Source organism: Manacus vitellinus, unplaced genomic scaffold (genome assembly GCF_001715985.3).
Source record: "Manacus vitellinus isolate BGI_N305 unplaced genomic scaffold, ASM171598v3 scaffold_91_pilon, whole genome shotgun sequence".
In the NCBI taxonomy this organism is placed as follows: Eukaryota; Metazoa; Chordata; class Aves; order Passeriformes; family Pipridae; genus Manacus; species Manacus vitellinus.
In genome coordinates this window covers 1047061-1062920 of record NW_021940873.1, presented here as the reverse complement: position 1 = coordinate 1062920, position 15860 = coordinate 1047061, and the positions used below count along the sequence as shown (strand labels likewise).

Here is a 15860-nt window from a genome sequence, read left to right as displayed (position 1 = left end):
TGGTTGTCTCTCTCTCGTTTCGGGTTTTCTTTCGTTTTTTTTTTTCTCCCTCTTCTCCCTGAGGTTTGAGGGGGGGGGGAAACTCTGGTGGTAAGGTTTGGAGACTTGGCAGGGAGCCAGCTTCAAACCATATCACTGGTAAACCCAATTGCATCCGTGTTTTGCTCCAGAAAAAACAATTATCAGAAGAATTTTGTTGTATTGGCTTGGCACTATAGTGAAATATTTGAAATATTGATCAGCATATCCTGCCCACATTGCATTTCTGTGAGGAGAAAACCTGGCCATAGGGGTCAGCGCTGACAATTAGCAGTGTAATTAGTGGAAGTTTAATAAACCTCTCCTCTCTATTCCCAGTGAAAGTCCTGTTGGAAAGCAGAGGTGTTTGCTGGGGTCTGAAGGCATCCAGCACATTCTAGGAGGGCCTCAGCACCATTTAAAGGAACACGAGAATGTATCTCCCTTTTTTAACGAAAGGTGTGCATTTCATGGTGCTCAGCACTTACTGCTGATGAGGAGTTACCTCTGTCTGAAGGGAAATTTAAAACTTCTGAGTTCACGAAAACTGCTCAAACTGGTACAAAATCACATCCTATCAAGGCTACGTGGTCAGATGAGCAAACCCAATGGCAGATGAATGGCAGGACCGGTGCAGCGCTCCTGATTTACTGTTCTTCCCGTGGGGTACAACCTTCTAATACCTGTAGGGTTCTGCACTCATCCCTTATTCTAGGTTTAGGCAGCACCTCGTAGGACCAGGAGCTCCCTCTGCCCCCGGGTCTGTCAGGAAGCCCGTTATTGCTACCAGGTTACTCAGTTGTGTGGTACCTGTGGCCATTTAGAGAGTAAAGCCACAAAAGCCTCCTAGCCCTAGAAGATCAAAGTGTTGCAGCACTAATCACCTGAACAAAAGGAAAAGTGAAAGAGCTTGTCCTGGACTTAATTAATTTCTCTGCTTGTTTTTTTTCCTTGGGTCTCTCTCATAAACACTGAGGTTGATGAGTTGTTCCACACATTCAGTTAGTCGCTCAAGTAAGGTCTGTCAATTCAACCCCCTCCACCTCCGTTTTCACTCCACCCAAATCACAAGTCATCCTAAAGGATATTAAAAATGTTACAGTTATAGAATGAAACTGAGAAATAGCACAGTAACTGGCAAGGGGATGGTTGGTAGCTCCATGAGCAAACCTGAGACTTGTCTCTGTTTTTACTGTGGAATCTAGAGGCATAGTGTGGGGTTTTTTTGTTTTTAATAAGATGTTCTAGGGGTTTATTCTGCAAGGAAATACTTGACTGTATTTATGGGTACATAGGTGGATGAACTTAAATGAAAGAAATAAAATAGGCTCAGCATGTCACTGGATTAGCATTCAGCTCTCTTGGACTTGGGTAGCTGAAGAGTAGCTGTTCCTTTCTTTATCAGTATTTTGGAAGTATGAAAATGTTGAGTCTTTCAGTGTCGTGCTGCTGCCAGGAGAGGTTTGTGATATGCGTCTGCATGGCAGACTTGCTGTTTTACAGTCCCTCTTTAGATGCTGGTGGCCCAAAGACCACAGGTGTGGTCACAAGGCAGAGCTGTGGAGGCACAGCCCTAATTCCCAGGGGATGTGCTGTGTGTGTCCAGGGCTCCAGCCTCATGCTGCCCCTTCCCACAGGCAGTCCCAGCCCACAGCCTGGGGGGAAGGCACAAAGGCTGCTGGCACTGGGATGGAGGAGCTGTCTCTGCCAAGCTGCTTCATGGAGTTTGCTCTCACACAGGGCAGGCAGCTCCACTGGCCTTCTCCAGCTCCTTAAAAGGGGTTTTGCTCAGCTTATGCAAAATATTGTGGCCAAAGTAAACCCAGTAAATGCTTAGAGCTGGGTTTATGTGTGTGTATATGCAAATGCATATAGAAAAACATTTATTTATATGAGGAATTACCTTCATTTCTTGTTTTATAATATGTAGAAATGCTGTTTTAAAATTACAAATATTGAACAAAGGGATCCTTGACATAAACATTTCTTAGCCAAAAGGTGCAGTTTACTTAAATAGGAATATTTATAGAAGTGAGAGTTTGAGCATCAAGTCCAAACATAGTTTTATTTATTTATATTTAAATACTGAAGATTGCAAAAAAGTAGCATGATATAGCTGCCATTCATAAAATATATCTCAGAATGGGATAAATCTTAAAATATTCATTATGGGCAATCCTCATTAGAGAAGCCATTCTTATGATATATATTGAGTTTCCTCTATACTATAAAATTGTGTATTTAGGAAAATCTCTACATTAAGTCTATTGAAAAACTGTCACTTTCTTATGTACAGGAATGCATCAGACTCATACAGTTAAATGTACGCACATACAGTTGAGCTCCTGGTAGCACAGCTTCTATTTCCTTTCACTCCTTAAACAACCCCAAGTGTGTAATGCCTGGTGTAGGTAATTTCATGAAAGAGATTGCTTAACATGGGCAGATTAAAAACCAATTTAACTGATGGCCACAAACAGAGCTTAGAGTTTGTAGTGGCCACAAAGATTTTCTGTCAGGGCATAAAAGCAATGAATCAGTATGCAAGAAGGTATTGCCTGTCCCATAGAGATGCTAATTCTGTGACACTTTGGAAACTCATGTTCTACATTTACTGTTCACACCCGATGGAAGTTAACCAGCCTTAGCTTGAGCTAATGAAATCAAAAGACTGCAAAGTGTCACATTTTCCCATCCCCATGCACTTTAATTTTGTGATCTTTAGTCTCAAGCACAGTGCTGACTGAATATCATGAAACACATTTGTCCCAAAGGCTGGAAAGTTATATTTATACAGAGCTGCTGTAGCCAGTTTGTCTGCAGAAAATAAAGGGCCTATCACTTTCCTGCTCGAGTATTTTTTGAAAATTCCAGAAAACCCCAAGAATAAATTAAAGAAATTGTAGTTTAGCAGAACAAAGATCAAATGTTTCGGCATGTTGGCACTGGGGACTTTTATTTTGAGGGGGTTTTTGTTTGGGTTTTTTTTCCCCCAAAGTGCTGTAGAAATATCTATATACACAGTTTACACGTAGCAGGCATATTTTAGGTAGAATATTCTCTTACAGATACTGCTAAGAGTAGCCATTTGAAAGCCCGGGTATTCCTCCCTGCGTACTCTAAGTTAGGACCTGAAAGAAGCCGTTTCTCTGTTAGGAATCAGAAAAAGCCACTCTATAGCACAGCAATTTCAGCAATTTATAACCACAGAACGCTCTGGGAAAGCAGAATAGCTTCTGCCATACATTTTGCCATAGCCCTCTCTTTAGGAGAGTGGGGTTTTTAAGATCCTCGCAGAGCCCAAGGCACCTGGCGGAGCCGATTCCCCCGGAGCCGGGAATTCCCGTGGGATGCCCCCCGGCCCTCGGGACTCACCCAGAGCCGAGTCGCAGAGGAGCTGCTGCGGGTGCGCGGGGGCACAGCTGCACGATTCCACCGGCGCTGGAATGCCGGGCGTCAGGAGCAGCAGCGCGGAGAACACCACGGTGCTGCCCGCGGGGCTCATGCTGCCCGCGCCGGGGAAGGGCTCGCGGCACCGCAGCTGCGCTTCCAGCGGCTGGGCGCTCCCTGGGGGAGCCCTGTGGGATCGAGCCCTGCCGCCCGCAGGGACGTGGGATCGAGCCCTGCCCCGCTGCTCGCCGGCCCGGAGGGTTCAGGCAAGCCCTCTAATGCTCGCTCGGAGCGTTGGCTCGGGGTAACTCACGCCTGGTTTCCATAGGACCCCTATTTATGGCCCCGACACCGACTCCTAACTCCGCCTTCCCATAAGAACGAGCGCATCATTGGTGACAGCCCGCGCTTACCTTAGCCAGCTGCGGGCCAGCACAGCCATTAATAATCCCAAACCAGCTGGTACGAGGATCTGAAGCTGATTATATGATTTAGCAGAAGAAAGATTTTATCTCGTTGTAGAAAGTTTCTTTCCAGTTTAGATTTAAAAGCCAGTCCTGCGACCTTCTCTTTTTTGGTCAAGTAAACAAAGCTGTCCTGTTTTAAGCTCAGTTTTCATTTGCAGGCCCTGATCTTCCCCTGCACTTCTGGGCATTTTCTTCAACTGACATCCCTGTTTTCAGGCTGGACAGAACTTCATTTATGAAAGGGAAAGGTCTCAATGCTCTGTTTGTGAGCCTTGAACAATTGGCAGTTACAAGGAATAATTAATTACACATAAAGGCTGCAATAAAAGGCATTTTTTAAAAATAATTTTGTCACAGATTTAATTTAAAATAACAAGGAAAAATATCCCAGTGGTGTATGTTGGAGGCTCAGCTCTTTCCCCACATTCCTTATTGATGTAAGTCCTGCTCAGCACAGATCACAGTGTCTGTATTTTCTGGCTGATGTTCTAGGTGGAATACAGACATAAGTACAGAGTTTGGAAATCTTTTTCAACTTCAAATCTTTGGTTGCTGTAGCAATCTGGGTATGTGGAACCTGTAGCCACCCTCTTTTTATAGTGAAAAATGTTTCATGAGGAAGCAATCTAAAGTTTGATTAGAGAGTAATAAAATACATCTCTACATTGACATGTAGGACAGAGCTGCCTAAAGGATTGCATATTTTGTTACTTCCCAAATCGGGCCTAGGACTGAAAATTCATTGACATGACTTGAACCATTTCAATCCAGACTCATGAAAATGTATTTTGTTGAGGCTGAGATTTAGGTGTAACCAAAGTAGCTTGTTACCTTTATGGAGATGTGTACACGTTTTACAGCAACAGATTTATTTTATTTCTGAACAGTTATACAAATATTAGTACTCTGATTCTTTTTGTTCCTCCCATCTGCCTTGAGACACACTGTTAAAAAAAATACATAGGTACTCAGAATTATTAGAATTGGGTCTCATTTTTAAAATTTTGACCCACACTCAGCACTGAGCCAGAAGTGTTGTACACTATACCCCGACTTAGTTCATGCAGCCATGTTTTGATTTTTCACTTTTCCAGTTTGAAGTTTTGGCATGAAATAATAAGGCTGGATCCAAGTCCAGGACTAACACCTGAAAATAATTTAGACCTGTTAACATCTCTGTTCTTACCGAGAGGAAATGGACTCCTTTCATTGGAGTGAAGAGGTAAAAAGATGTGAGGCTGAAGCCTTACACAGGAAGTTCAGGCTACAAGAAGGCCACAAAAACCCAAAGCAGATATGCCAGTGGCCTCTGTGCTCAGTGGGTCTGGGACTATTAATTTTCAAGTCTCAGGGCAGTAGGACTAGGAAGTGATGAAGGAATTAATTGGGAGCCATTGATTGGTTTCCATATGACATCACATGGCTGCTGTTATAGATATCTAAGTAGACCAATTTGATTACTGTTTGCTTAAAATTCAAATAATAGAGAAATATGCTGGGCAAACTGTCTTCTCTCACATTGAGTGTGCAGCTCTACCTGTCCTGTGGTTACTTAAGGCACATGTTGTCCAAGATTCTCCAGAACATGTCAAGTTATGCTCTGCATGTCCTCAAGACTTTCATATCTAGTACAATCGAACTAATTGTATAATCAATATAAAAACATTATGCTCAGAACAGAACTTAAAAATAATTTTGTGACAAGTTGAAAATTAATTTACAACTATGTCTTGTAGGCATAGTTGAGAATTAAATACTTTCACCTGAGTGTGTAGAAATGTAAAAATGTTAAAACTAAATATATGCATATCAATTGTGCAAATGCCATTAACACATTTTAATTATGATCTTACCTAGTATTGCCTGCAACTGCTCTTGGGATAATTCAGTTGGATTTCTAGGAGTGTCCCAAAGCCATCTGTGCATAGGTGGAATATTGTAAGTATGATCACATCTAGAGAAGTGAGTGGCCATAGGAGAGGTTCTCAATAAATGTGTTACCCAGTGGTCCCTCCCCCTAGCTGGCTTTGGGAGGGATGGGTTTTTTGAAACCTCAGCAGAACTCCTGTTTTCTGGTAAATCTTCGTTCTGAAAAGTGAGTTTTGTCAAGTTACTCTCAGAGTTTAGACAATTACATCGTAGCTTTTGAAAGGGATTTTAGTAGGTCTGTACTCAGAAACATGCTCTCACAAGTGCAAGAAAATGCACTTTTAGCCTATCAGAGGAGACAAATACTCCCTGTATCTTGTTCTGGTATCAGTGTAGTGTTTAAGTACCTGTTATCACTGAACAGTATCAGCAAGCATTTGGTCTTAGCTTGAAGCTGCATTGGCCTTTTTTATATTTTATGTTGTGGTGGCTTTCATTGTATTAGGAAAATTACTTTTAGGGAGTTTAAAAGGAGCCCCTCTGCTCTGGAGCCAGGCTGGGAGAGCTGGGGGTGTTCACCTGGAGAAGAAAAGGCTCTGGGGAGACCTGACAGCCCCTTCCAGGGCATAAAGGGGCTCCAGGAGAGCTGGAGAGGGACTGGGGACAGGACAAGGGGGAATGGCTTCCCGCTGCCAGAAGGCAGGGTTAGATGGGATATTGGGAAGGAATTCTTTCCTGTGAGGATGGTGAGGCCCTGGCACAGGGTGCCCAGAGAAGCTGTGGCTGCCCCATCCCTGGGAGTGTCCAAGGCCAGGTTGGATGGGGCTTGGAGCAACCTGGGCTAGTGGAAGGTGTCCCTGCCCATGGCAGGAGTGGAACATGACAATTTTTGATATTCTTTCCAACCCAAAGCATTCTGGGATTCTGTGTGAGAAGGAACCCTTGACTCAGCATCCATTCTGTATTACAGTTAGATCTTGACCTCATAAAATAAAAAGGTTATTCCCAAAAGACCGGAATATTCCTTGACTAACTCTTAAGCAAAATAATATTTTATCTTAAATAATAGTAGAGAATTTATAGCCAACATTTACAAATATAAGCAAAATAAAAAGAGATTTCTGTTTGTATAAATGGACTAACAGTACAGGGCTTCTTTCACTGCACAGTATGTGATGATGGCAATTTTCCTTTAGTTTGATAAGTAAGGCATGGTATCATAGCAAATTATGTCATCACACTCATGAAGGATGGAGGGGGGCAGGATGAAATCGTGCCCACTCCCTGGTTCTGTTCTGATACAGCTGCCACTTGCTAATAAGAAACAGAGAAGTTCATTTATCTTGATTCCTTCAATTTGTTATTGACACAGTAGAAGCAACACTTGGCAATTTTTCATTTCTGTCTGGATGAGGAAGTCTGGTGTTGAACAACTAATGTCTGTTTTCTACTAAAATACAAGCAAATAAAGAGGATTGGGGATGAGCCACTGTACTTGTTGAGTTGTGCAATATCAAAACAAGGCAGGAAACCTAACTGCAGGCAAATTTATGAGCAGCTTCATCTCTTCTCCAAGGGAATCCTGATTTTTACAGGACTTCTAATTCTGGAGGGACTTTTTGTACTGTGGTTGTCAGGGGCTCTGTTAATTTTTACTATGAGGCATTAGCAGCCATCAACAGCACCGTGGGCATTAATTACCATCACTCTGTCTTCTAAGAGCCCCCAGAGACCTGTACTAAAACCACTGGTGTTCCTGAACTGTGCTGCATAGGGATTGTCCACACAGCTTTTTCCAAAGGTTTTTGATTGTGATGGGATGTGCCAGGGCCACCTTGCTGTCCCTTCCAGCTGTCCGGTGGTCTGAGTCTACTCAGTCTTTTCCTTGGACTACCTGCTCTGGGCATTACCTCCTGGCAGTCTATAGAGTACAATTTTTTTATCCATATCAGTCTTATTTTCTCTCCATTGTAGCAAACGAATCTTATTTGAGAATGGTAACAGGCAGGATCCTCCACAGCAGTAGTTTATCTGTTGCCTACTTGATGCTTTGCTACGATTCTTTTCTCTCTGGTTCTCATTTGACATTTGCATTTACTTCTCCTAAAAACTACTTTCAGTTTACCTGATGTAGTCACAGTACACATCCTGAACAAAACCTGTCCAGTCATGTAGAAAATTCGGAGTTAGAATAATATTTCACAAAATAGGTGAGCTTTCAGGGATTTTAAATTCCAGTGCCTCTGTATGTACTAACTGCTTCAAAAGGGAGAATATTTGTAGCTGTCACTTCTGAAACGCTACAGTAAAAAAACCCATCCAGTTTATAGTCACAGCAATCGGGGTAATTGTTTTATAATGTGGCAAAATGTTTCGTGACTTTAGAGGCAGCAGTTTGCTAATTAGTTGGTTGAATGACAGGGATTGAATGAAACACTGATATGCCAGAATCAAAATATCATTTGTTTCTGCAAAGTTTTTGTCTCCAGAATTTCTGCTAGGGATCTGTGGGAACTGCTCTCTTTGATTCACTGCCAGTACACTTAATGTTTTCCTTCTTAGTGACAATTTCTGTTTTTATACTGAGGAGCTATTAAAAATAGAAGACTTTTCTGCCATCAGATCACTTTGTGTTGATTTAGATATCTGTGATTTTTCAATTGAAAAACCAGTCGTGGGGACAAAGACATTGTAGGTTGATTTCCTGATGACAGTGTGGTGTCACTTCACACACTAAGGTCATCTCCAGCAATTGCACTTAGTTTATAAACCAATTTAACTCTGTTTTGGGTAAAGGACTCACAGTTAAAGTGTATTTGCCTCTCTCTGGGTACCTGGCACACTAATAAATTAAAGTTCTACTCTTTTTATCCACTTCAGCTTTTAGATTTCTTTAATGCACCTGTATCTGAAAAAAAAAAAAATACAAAGCACATCAGATTCTCCCTTGGCTTGGGGGTATAAAACCTTACTCCAGAGACACAGAATTTTACACCTACTTTTGGCAGGTACATGGCAGGGGAAAATCTGGCTCGACATTTCCAGACTGTGTTTGTTGGGAACAGCAGCTGGTTGAGGATGAGGTTCCTGCTTTCCTTGATGCAGAGAGGCCTGTGCTGGGCTGTCCCAGTGGTGACAGGAGCTCCTGCCTGGCTCACTTTATCTGGAAATTGTGTTTTCTGAAAATGAAACAGACCAGAGAAAGTACATCTGCTGCTTGTTTATTGATTTAGGATTCTTCCTGCCTGTTTCTGGGAAAGAAAAAATGAATAAAAGGCCACCTTCGTTATTTCACTTTTAATTTCCTTTCTCCAAAGTAAGCAGAGCAAAATTAGATTTAGGCTGATGCATATTCCACAAATAAATTACATGGAACTAGAGTGGTTAAATGAACTTTGCTTGGGGATTATTGGAAAGATAAATATTTAAACACTGAACTGGAGGTAAGTCATGTTTATGCAACACCTGGGGTTTTTTGTTGCTACTTCTCCACCCCCTCTTTTTTTTCTTATTGTGGCTTTTCTAGTCAGCTCAGCCATGAGGACATTAAAGCAGGGTGAATACAACCTTCAAAAAACTGTGTTGTCTGTATTATTGCCAGCAGAAGGGTTTTTTTTTACTTTTTTTTTAGCCAATGATCTTTGCCTATTTCTATTTTTATAGACAGATTTGATTATATTTTACACAATATCTTAGAAGAATTCAAAGTAAATTTAGAAGAATTCATATTATATCTCTTGGAAACCAACCTGTATTGAACCCTGAGCATTGTTAAAAAATACTTAAATTCCAGTAGAAGTTATAAACCTTTGGGTGCGATAGTGTATGAAGCTTGAATTTTAAGGTTTTCTTTTAAATTATTAGACTTACAATGAAGAAATTGCAGGATGACCCTCTACTAACCAGACCTATAAAGTCCAGGAAATTTCTGCAATAGGAAAGGAGAGGTATTTCTATTACAAAATGCAAACAATAATACAAATGGAGACTGTGCTGGTTAACTCTATAGCCATCTACTGGGTAACTGTATTACCTGCACTACATGTTATCCAAGACAATAATAGTGCCTGGAGGTATCGTGGAAGAAGTTTTATCGAACTAGAATATTTCCTTCATCAGTAAACGGCATGTTAAGCACATTTACAAAATCTTTAGATGAGCAGATGCAAAAGAATGATACAACAAAGGGATATTTGTCTTTTCAGTCTTATAGTACAAAGAATATTCAATTTTAAAAGGTTGGTGCAGATGAAGTGTTAGGAAGCCATGGTAATAATTATCCTTGCTATTGTGACATCAGTAGGAGAATTATAAATTCTTTTTTGATTTTCATACTAATCTAGAACTGTCTCTAACTGTAAGCCAGCTTTAATGTTATCAGCTAATTTACATGAAATTTATACTCTCTTGAGGATGTGGATGTGTCCAGAAATTAAAGACCTGAAATATCTATAGTTGTCAGCATTTTGCAAATGGCTTTTCATTTTCCAAATTGAGCATAGTTGAGTGTCTGGGCTTCATAGCTAGGTAAAATAAAAAATGGATGTGCTTTTAGTGAGTATTCATGGTGTTTTTATGTAGAGATCTCTAGGCATCTCTACATAATAGATCACAGTGTTACCATATATGAAAATGTCCTACAGTGCCAATATCCAACAGGATTCCCAGGTAGGTGTGAATGGGGTTGTGGTTGTAGTTATTGAATCTTACAGGACCGGGTGTACACAATCCTGGGATTTCAAAACTGAGCTGGAATCAGACAATTCCTTCAAAAATTATTGTGGAAAAACTGTGTCACGTCCTGCAACTAACAGACTCCATTCTGGGGGGGAGAACCATTACCTAGCATTTCTGACCAAGAGCTCGAGTTTGGCTCGAGTTTAGAAAAGAATAAACTGAGGAGGCAGAGGTGTGTTTGTAAGGAGAGATGTCAAATCTCTGGTCGCTGCACAAATCCTGCAGAGTCAACCCACATTCACCAAAGCAGAACTGCAGCAGCTGCCTCAACTTACAGAGGGAGTTTCTCCATAAAACACCAGTGAGGTTTGTTTTGTCATGTTCACTGGAAGGACATGACTCTTGTTGATGTGGTCAAGGAACAGTTTTTACTCTGCTGCTGCTGCTATGCTGGAACTGCATGCACAGGACCCAAATTTCAGTTGAAAGGAAATGGATTCAGGAAGGAGAGAAGCATTAGGCATTTCTTAGCAAGAGGTACTGTAGCACAGTATTCATTTTACTTCTGATTTTTCATTAAAGATCGCTGAAAATACTGGTAGCAGTAGAATGTGAAAACAGGCCACTTCTTCCTGGGCATAACATTAATTCATGAGCTTTATAATTCTCTTAATTTAACTGCTCAGATGTCAGAATTGTAGCATCTCTTTCAATACTTTCCTTCTCACAAAGCAGTTTTTGTTTTGCTTGTTGGTTTGCTTTGTTTGTTGGTTTGTTGGGGTTTTTTCTACCTGGCAGTTCCAAACTGGGGATCTCAATACCACTAGGCTGCATAGCTGTTGGCCTGTCATATACTCTAGGCCAGTGGACAGAAATGGTGGTTTGAATAATGTTAATGAATTCTTTGACAAACACTCTACGCTTAGATAACAAATTAAGTCTTCCAGAAGGGTAGCTTGCGACAGATGAGGAGAAGGGAAACTCTATGTTTTATCTTTAACTATTTTTTCCTAATTTTTGGCTGGCAGGGTGTGCTTAGTTTTGATCCTGCAATATGTTCTGAATGCAGCCAGTTTGCCAATTTACTACTGTGCATCTCCAGAGCAGGGGTCAGGAGCTTTCAAGCCTTTTTGTGTTCATGCAGTCCTCTGGGACCCATGATTTCACTGGTTATCTGATGTGACAATAGCAGTTCTCAACATACTTGCTTGCTCTTTTAAGCACCTATATAATGTGATCAGTGTCTGTTTAACTGTTTTAATTTGGCATATTTGTCTTACATTCTGGCAAAAGCAAAGACCAGTAATTGCAGTCTTTTCTGAACCTGACTGAATTTGCTGTATGTCCTGTTCATTTTGTGTACTTATTAATGGGAACAGAACAGAAGATAGGCCATATGCAAATCTCCTACAAAAAACCATATGCAACATATTAAAAATATCTTGACATTTCAGAAAAGTAGTGCAATGTTATTTTGTGGATTTCAGGCATTTAAAATAGGTTCTGACCAGTAACTAATGAATCTTTGAACCTAATTTGTGTTTGAATCCAATTTGAAAACTTTCCTTGTGACATAGAAAAGGAACGTTTGATGTAATAACATCTACAGAGGAGTAAAAATCCAAAGCGTTTCGAGCCTTAATTAGGATGATTTGATCCCTTACTGCTCCCAGCCCCAGCAGTTTCAAAAAGCTTTGTGGTCCCAGGCTAGGTAACCCCACAGTTGTCATGACCTGAATCCAAGAGACTTAATGACATGAGAAACGTGCTTCTGTGACCTGTGTCAGAACACTTGGCTGGCAATTCACACTTGCCTTAATTCAGATTTATCCAGCAGCTGCAGAATACTGGGTCAAATCCTCCCTGTAATTTCATCAGTAGAACTCCTGTTTCAGGTAGTTCCTTGTCTGTAAATCTAAATAGCTTAATTGCAGTTGTAATTACTTTGTAGGTTACCTGTATGGGAAACAAAAAAGAGCAAATGGAAAATTGGAGAAATAATGAATATCCTGAGTTCCAGTACTGTCTTTGCTCTTATCAAACTAATATGAGCAGATCCAGTGAAAAATGAATGGTGAACTCACAACTGTGAGGCCTGTTGAGGGGCTGCTGTCTGGGTTGTTTTCAGCAATTTAAAAGAATTAAAGAATATTGCAGTTGCTGCCGGAGGTGGTTTGAAAGGATGAGTCTTGGACATGGGCCTCCAGCTTCCCCATGGAGATTGTGGAGTCCAGATCTCAGGGTGTTTAGAAGCTCTGCCAGTGCAGCTCCTCTTGGTGTCAGTTCCCAGCTGCTGTATTCCCATTGCAAGGACACAGCCAAAACCCCAAATCCATTAATTTTATAAAAATTGCTCCTGCAACAACTACAACAATTAACCTCAAAGGTGTTCATCTGAAAAAATGTGTCAGGCCCACCACAGGATCCATTTTGGGGACATTCATGCAATGGCATGAAAAGATTGATTTTCAACTGGACTGCCTTGAAAATGATAAAATAAATGTATGTAAAATAAAGTGATAGTAAAGAATTAAGCTGCAAGCAAATGAGCTCCTGAATGAAAAACACTAATAGATAGTCATTTGGAGAGAAAAAAGATAGATGTTATTAAAAACATGGTGATTTTTCAGACAGGAGATTACAGATATTATTATCACTTTTTAAACCCATATATTCTGTTGTACTTCCATTACAGATTTAATCACTTCTAATATTTAATCCCTAATTTTCCTGTGTCCTTAAACCCTTCCACAGTGCAGTTAACCATGAGAGCATTAGACTTCTAACACTTAGGGAAGTGCCTGGCCTGCCAAGTGGTGTTAAAACATTGCTGCTACACTCGTTGCAACTCATGTCACCTGTGAGCAAACCCCCAGTTGGAAGGTGTAACAACCATTAGATTTGTCCAGTCATTAACTATGAATTTTTATTCATGCTATTAGTATATGACAAAAAACATTGAAACACGTCAGTTCAGTGCTAAATATTTGTGAGGTTAAAACTGAAGAATTGACTTCTGTTATCCAGATTTTAAAAGGATTCCTCTTCAAAACATTTTTCATTACTGCCTTTTATCTGCTGTTTGCTCTCCTTGGCAATGTGTCTTCAAGTAGTAGTACTTAGTTCTAATCATAGAAGTGAGTCATGCAACTTATCCTAAGTCAGTGTTCTGTTGAAATGAGACATCACATTTACATAAAATAACAATATGAGAAGTTGAAACCAGATAAATGGAAGTGTGTTGACTGAACCCATCTTTGCAATTTTTGAGCTGAATACTCAGTGGTGTTATTTTGATTAATGACATTGTATTAGCAAATATCAGTATATACCTCGACTACCTGTATATGTGTTCCTACATAACAATTTCTCCAGTTGCTATCGACATTTATTACCAATCCTATCATATTCATATCTATCTACAGAAAATTTTATTCCATATTTGCCAAGTATTCTGTTTTGTGTCTAATTAATAATGATGGTTTATTACATTGCTATTTAAGTTAGAAGTGCTGTTTATCCTATTTTTTTAATTCTGCCATATTTCGTGTATATTATATGTATGTGCAATGTTTCATGCAGTGTAGACATTTCCATCTCTCATATTTATGAACTTACCGTATTTCTTGTTGGTCTTTGGGGTTTTTTCCCTCAGTTTTTAATTGCCACTGTAGAATTTTTTTGTAAAATGGCCTTTGCCCCTCAGTGATACATTCCAAAGCAAACACACAGTGAGTCCTACTAGTATCCACTCTGTTGAAAGTGGATCCATTGATAGATCTTCTTTCAAGGTGCCTCCTTATCAAGTAATTATACTGTAAATTAAAGGGGAAAATCATGGAACCAGTAAGTTTTCACCATCACTATCACACTTTTATCATATATAATAGGTAGATAGATAGACAGACAGACAGATAGATAGATAGATAGATAGAAATAACTACAACTTCATCAGCCCTGGGTTCATGGGCCTGTCACAGAGATTGATAAAAACAAGAGAAGTGCTGGGATAACTTAATTTTGTCTGCCTTCTGTGCTAGCTGTCTTTTTTCTATTAAGTTTGAAACACATCATTCAGCTCTTTTTCCCAGCTGCCACCTCTTCCCTCAGGCTGTGCTGGGATGCGGTGTCCCACATGGAATCTTGGGATCAGGCTCCAGAGGGAAATGATGTTAGTGCATTTTGTGAGGTAGAAAGCACAGATACTTTTCCTTTTTTAAAAAAAAAAAAAAAAGAATTGGTGTTTGTTCCTGTGGCCCACAGAGGGTTCCACAGCTTTGGGATCATAGGAAGATATGTGGTCCTCTTAATTACAGGAGTGCCATTTGTATTTCTATAGTTAGAGCATTTCCATTACAAACCCCAGTTCAGTGGTTTGTAGTTCAGTCATAGAAATGTGGTCCTGTCCTTATGACTCTTGAGTCAGGCAATGATTTGTTCCCACTCTTACCCCCAAAAATTAAAAAAACCTGCCTAGCTTTAAAATCTGAAAGCAATCCACAAGTGACTAGATGTTGACCGTGCAGGACTTCGTGTTCCTACAGTTTAGCAAGGACTTTCTTCTTAAATTGCTGTATAGGTGACCTTTACTGTATAATGCTTTTGCAAATGCTTATGGCTATTCTGAAACTAACCTACTGTTTTCATGCTTATGTGCCTTAACTTAAACTGGTTATATGGAAACAGAACTTTAAAAAGCAATTGAATGTATTTTAGATTTAAAGACCAGGGCTTTAAGTGGTGCATAAACAAGAGTTAAATAAAGGGTGTTCAGAGTTTTCAGTTATCAATTCCTGCAATGTTAACCAAAGTATCCAGAATTTCTCCAAGAAAATACAAGTTCCCTTTACACACGCACAGAAATGTGGCAGCTGCAGTTACATGTGTAATATAAACAACTAAGAGATGGTTTGAGAATGGTCTGCTTGCCTGTGGTCCTGGATTTCAAAGCTCAAGGGTGCCCTGGCAGAAGATACATATATGAGATCTTAACTTATGAAATAAATTAACCAGGAAAACTGCACGTCTTTAAATCAAATCTGGTTCTCTCCTCCAAAGACACACTAGCCCTAGTTTTGGGTTTGATGCAGAAATCAGTGAGAAACCTCCCCAGCCTGTGTTGTGTAGCTGCCAACTGTGGGACCCTGTAGCTTCATCAGGCTTTGAAAACTCTGGTGTGTTAAAAGGGTAGATCCAAAGATTCCTTCTGTTTCTTTTGATGAGGCAGAGCAGAAACTGAGATTCTGTCAAAAAACAAAGAACTTGGTTTGATTTGATTAGATGTCCTTTATATATATATTTATATATAATATTGCATCAGTATGCATTTTAGAAAGATCAGAGAAAGTTCATTAAAAAAAATATAAGAAAAGAAAGATTCATGTCTTGTACTGGAAATGTGAGGGTACGTAGTGTGGAATATGATCCTTGCAGTGAATG

The 15860-nt window shown here is 40.1% G+C and overlaps 2 protein-coding genes across 2 annotated transcripts in view; one reads left to right on the top strand and one right to left on the bottom strand.

The window, feature by feature from the left end:
- The window catches only part of TIMP4 (TIMP metallopeptidase inhibitor 4), a 25927-nt gene extending 22376 nt beyond the window's left edge, over window positions 1–3551 (bottom strand). Inside the window, exon 1 of the mRNA XM_008928428.2 lies at window positions 3394–3551. Coding sequence (XP_008926676.1) covers window positions 3394–3523 — 130 coding nt within the window. The 5' untranslated portion in view covers window positions 3524–3551. The remainder of the gene's footprint in view (window positions 1–3393) is intronic.
- SYN2 (synapsin II) overlaps window positions 1–15860 on the top strand; it is a 180219-nt gene that overhangs the window by 108185 nt on the left and 56174 nt on the right. The gene's annotated exons all lie outside the window — the stretch shown is intronic.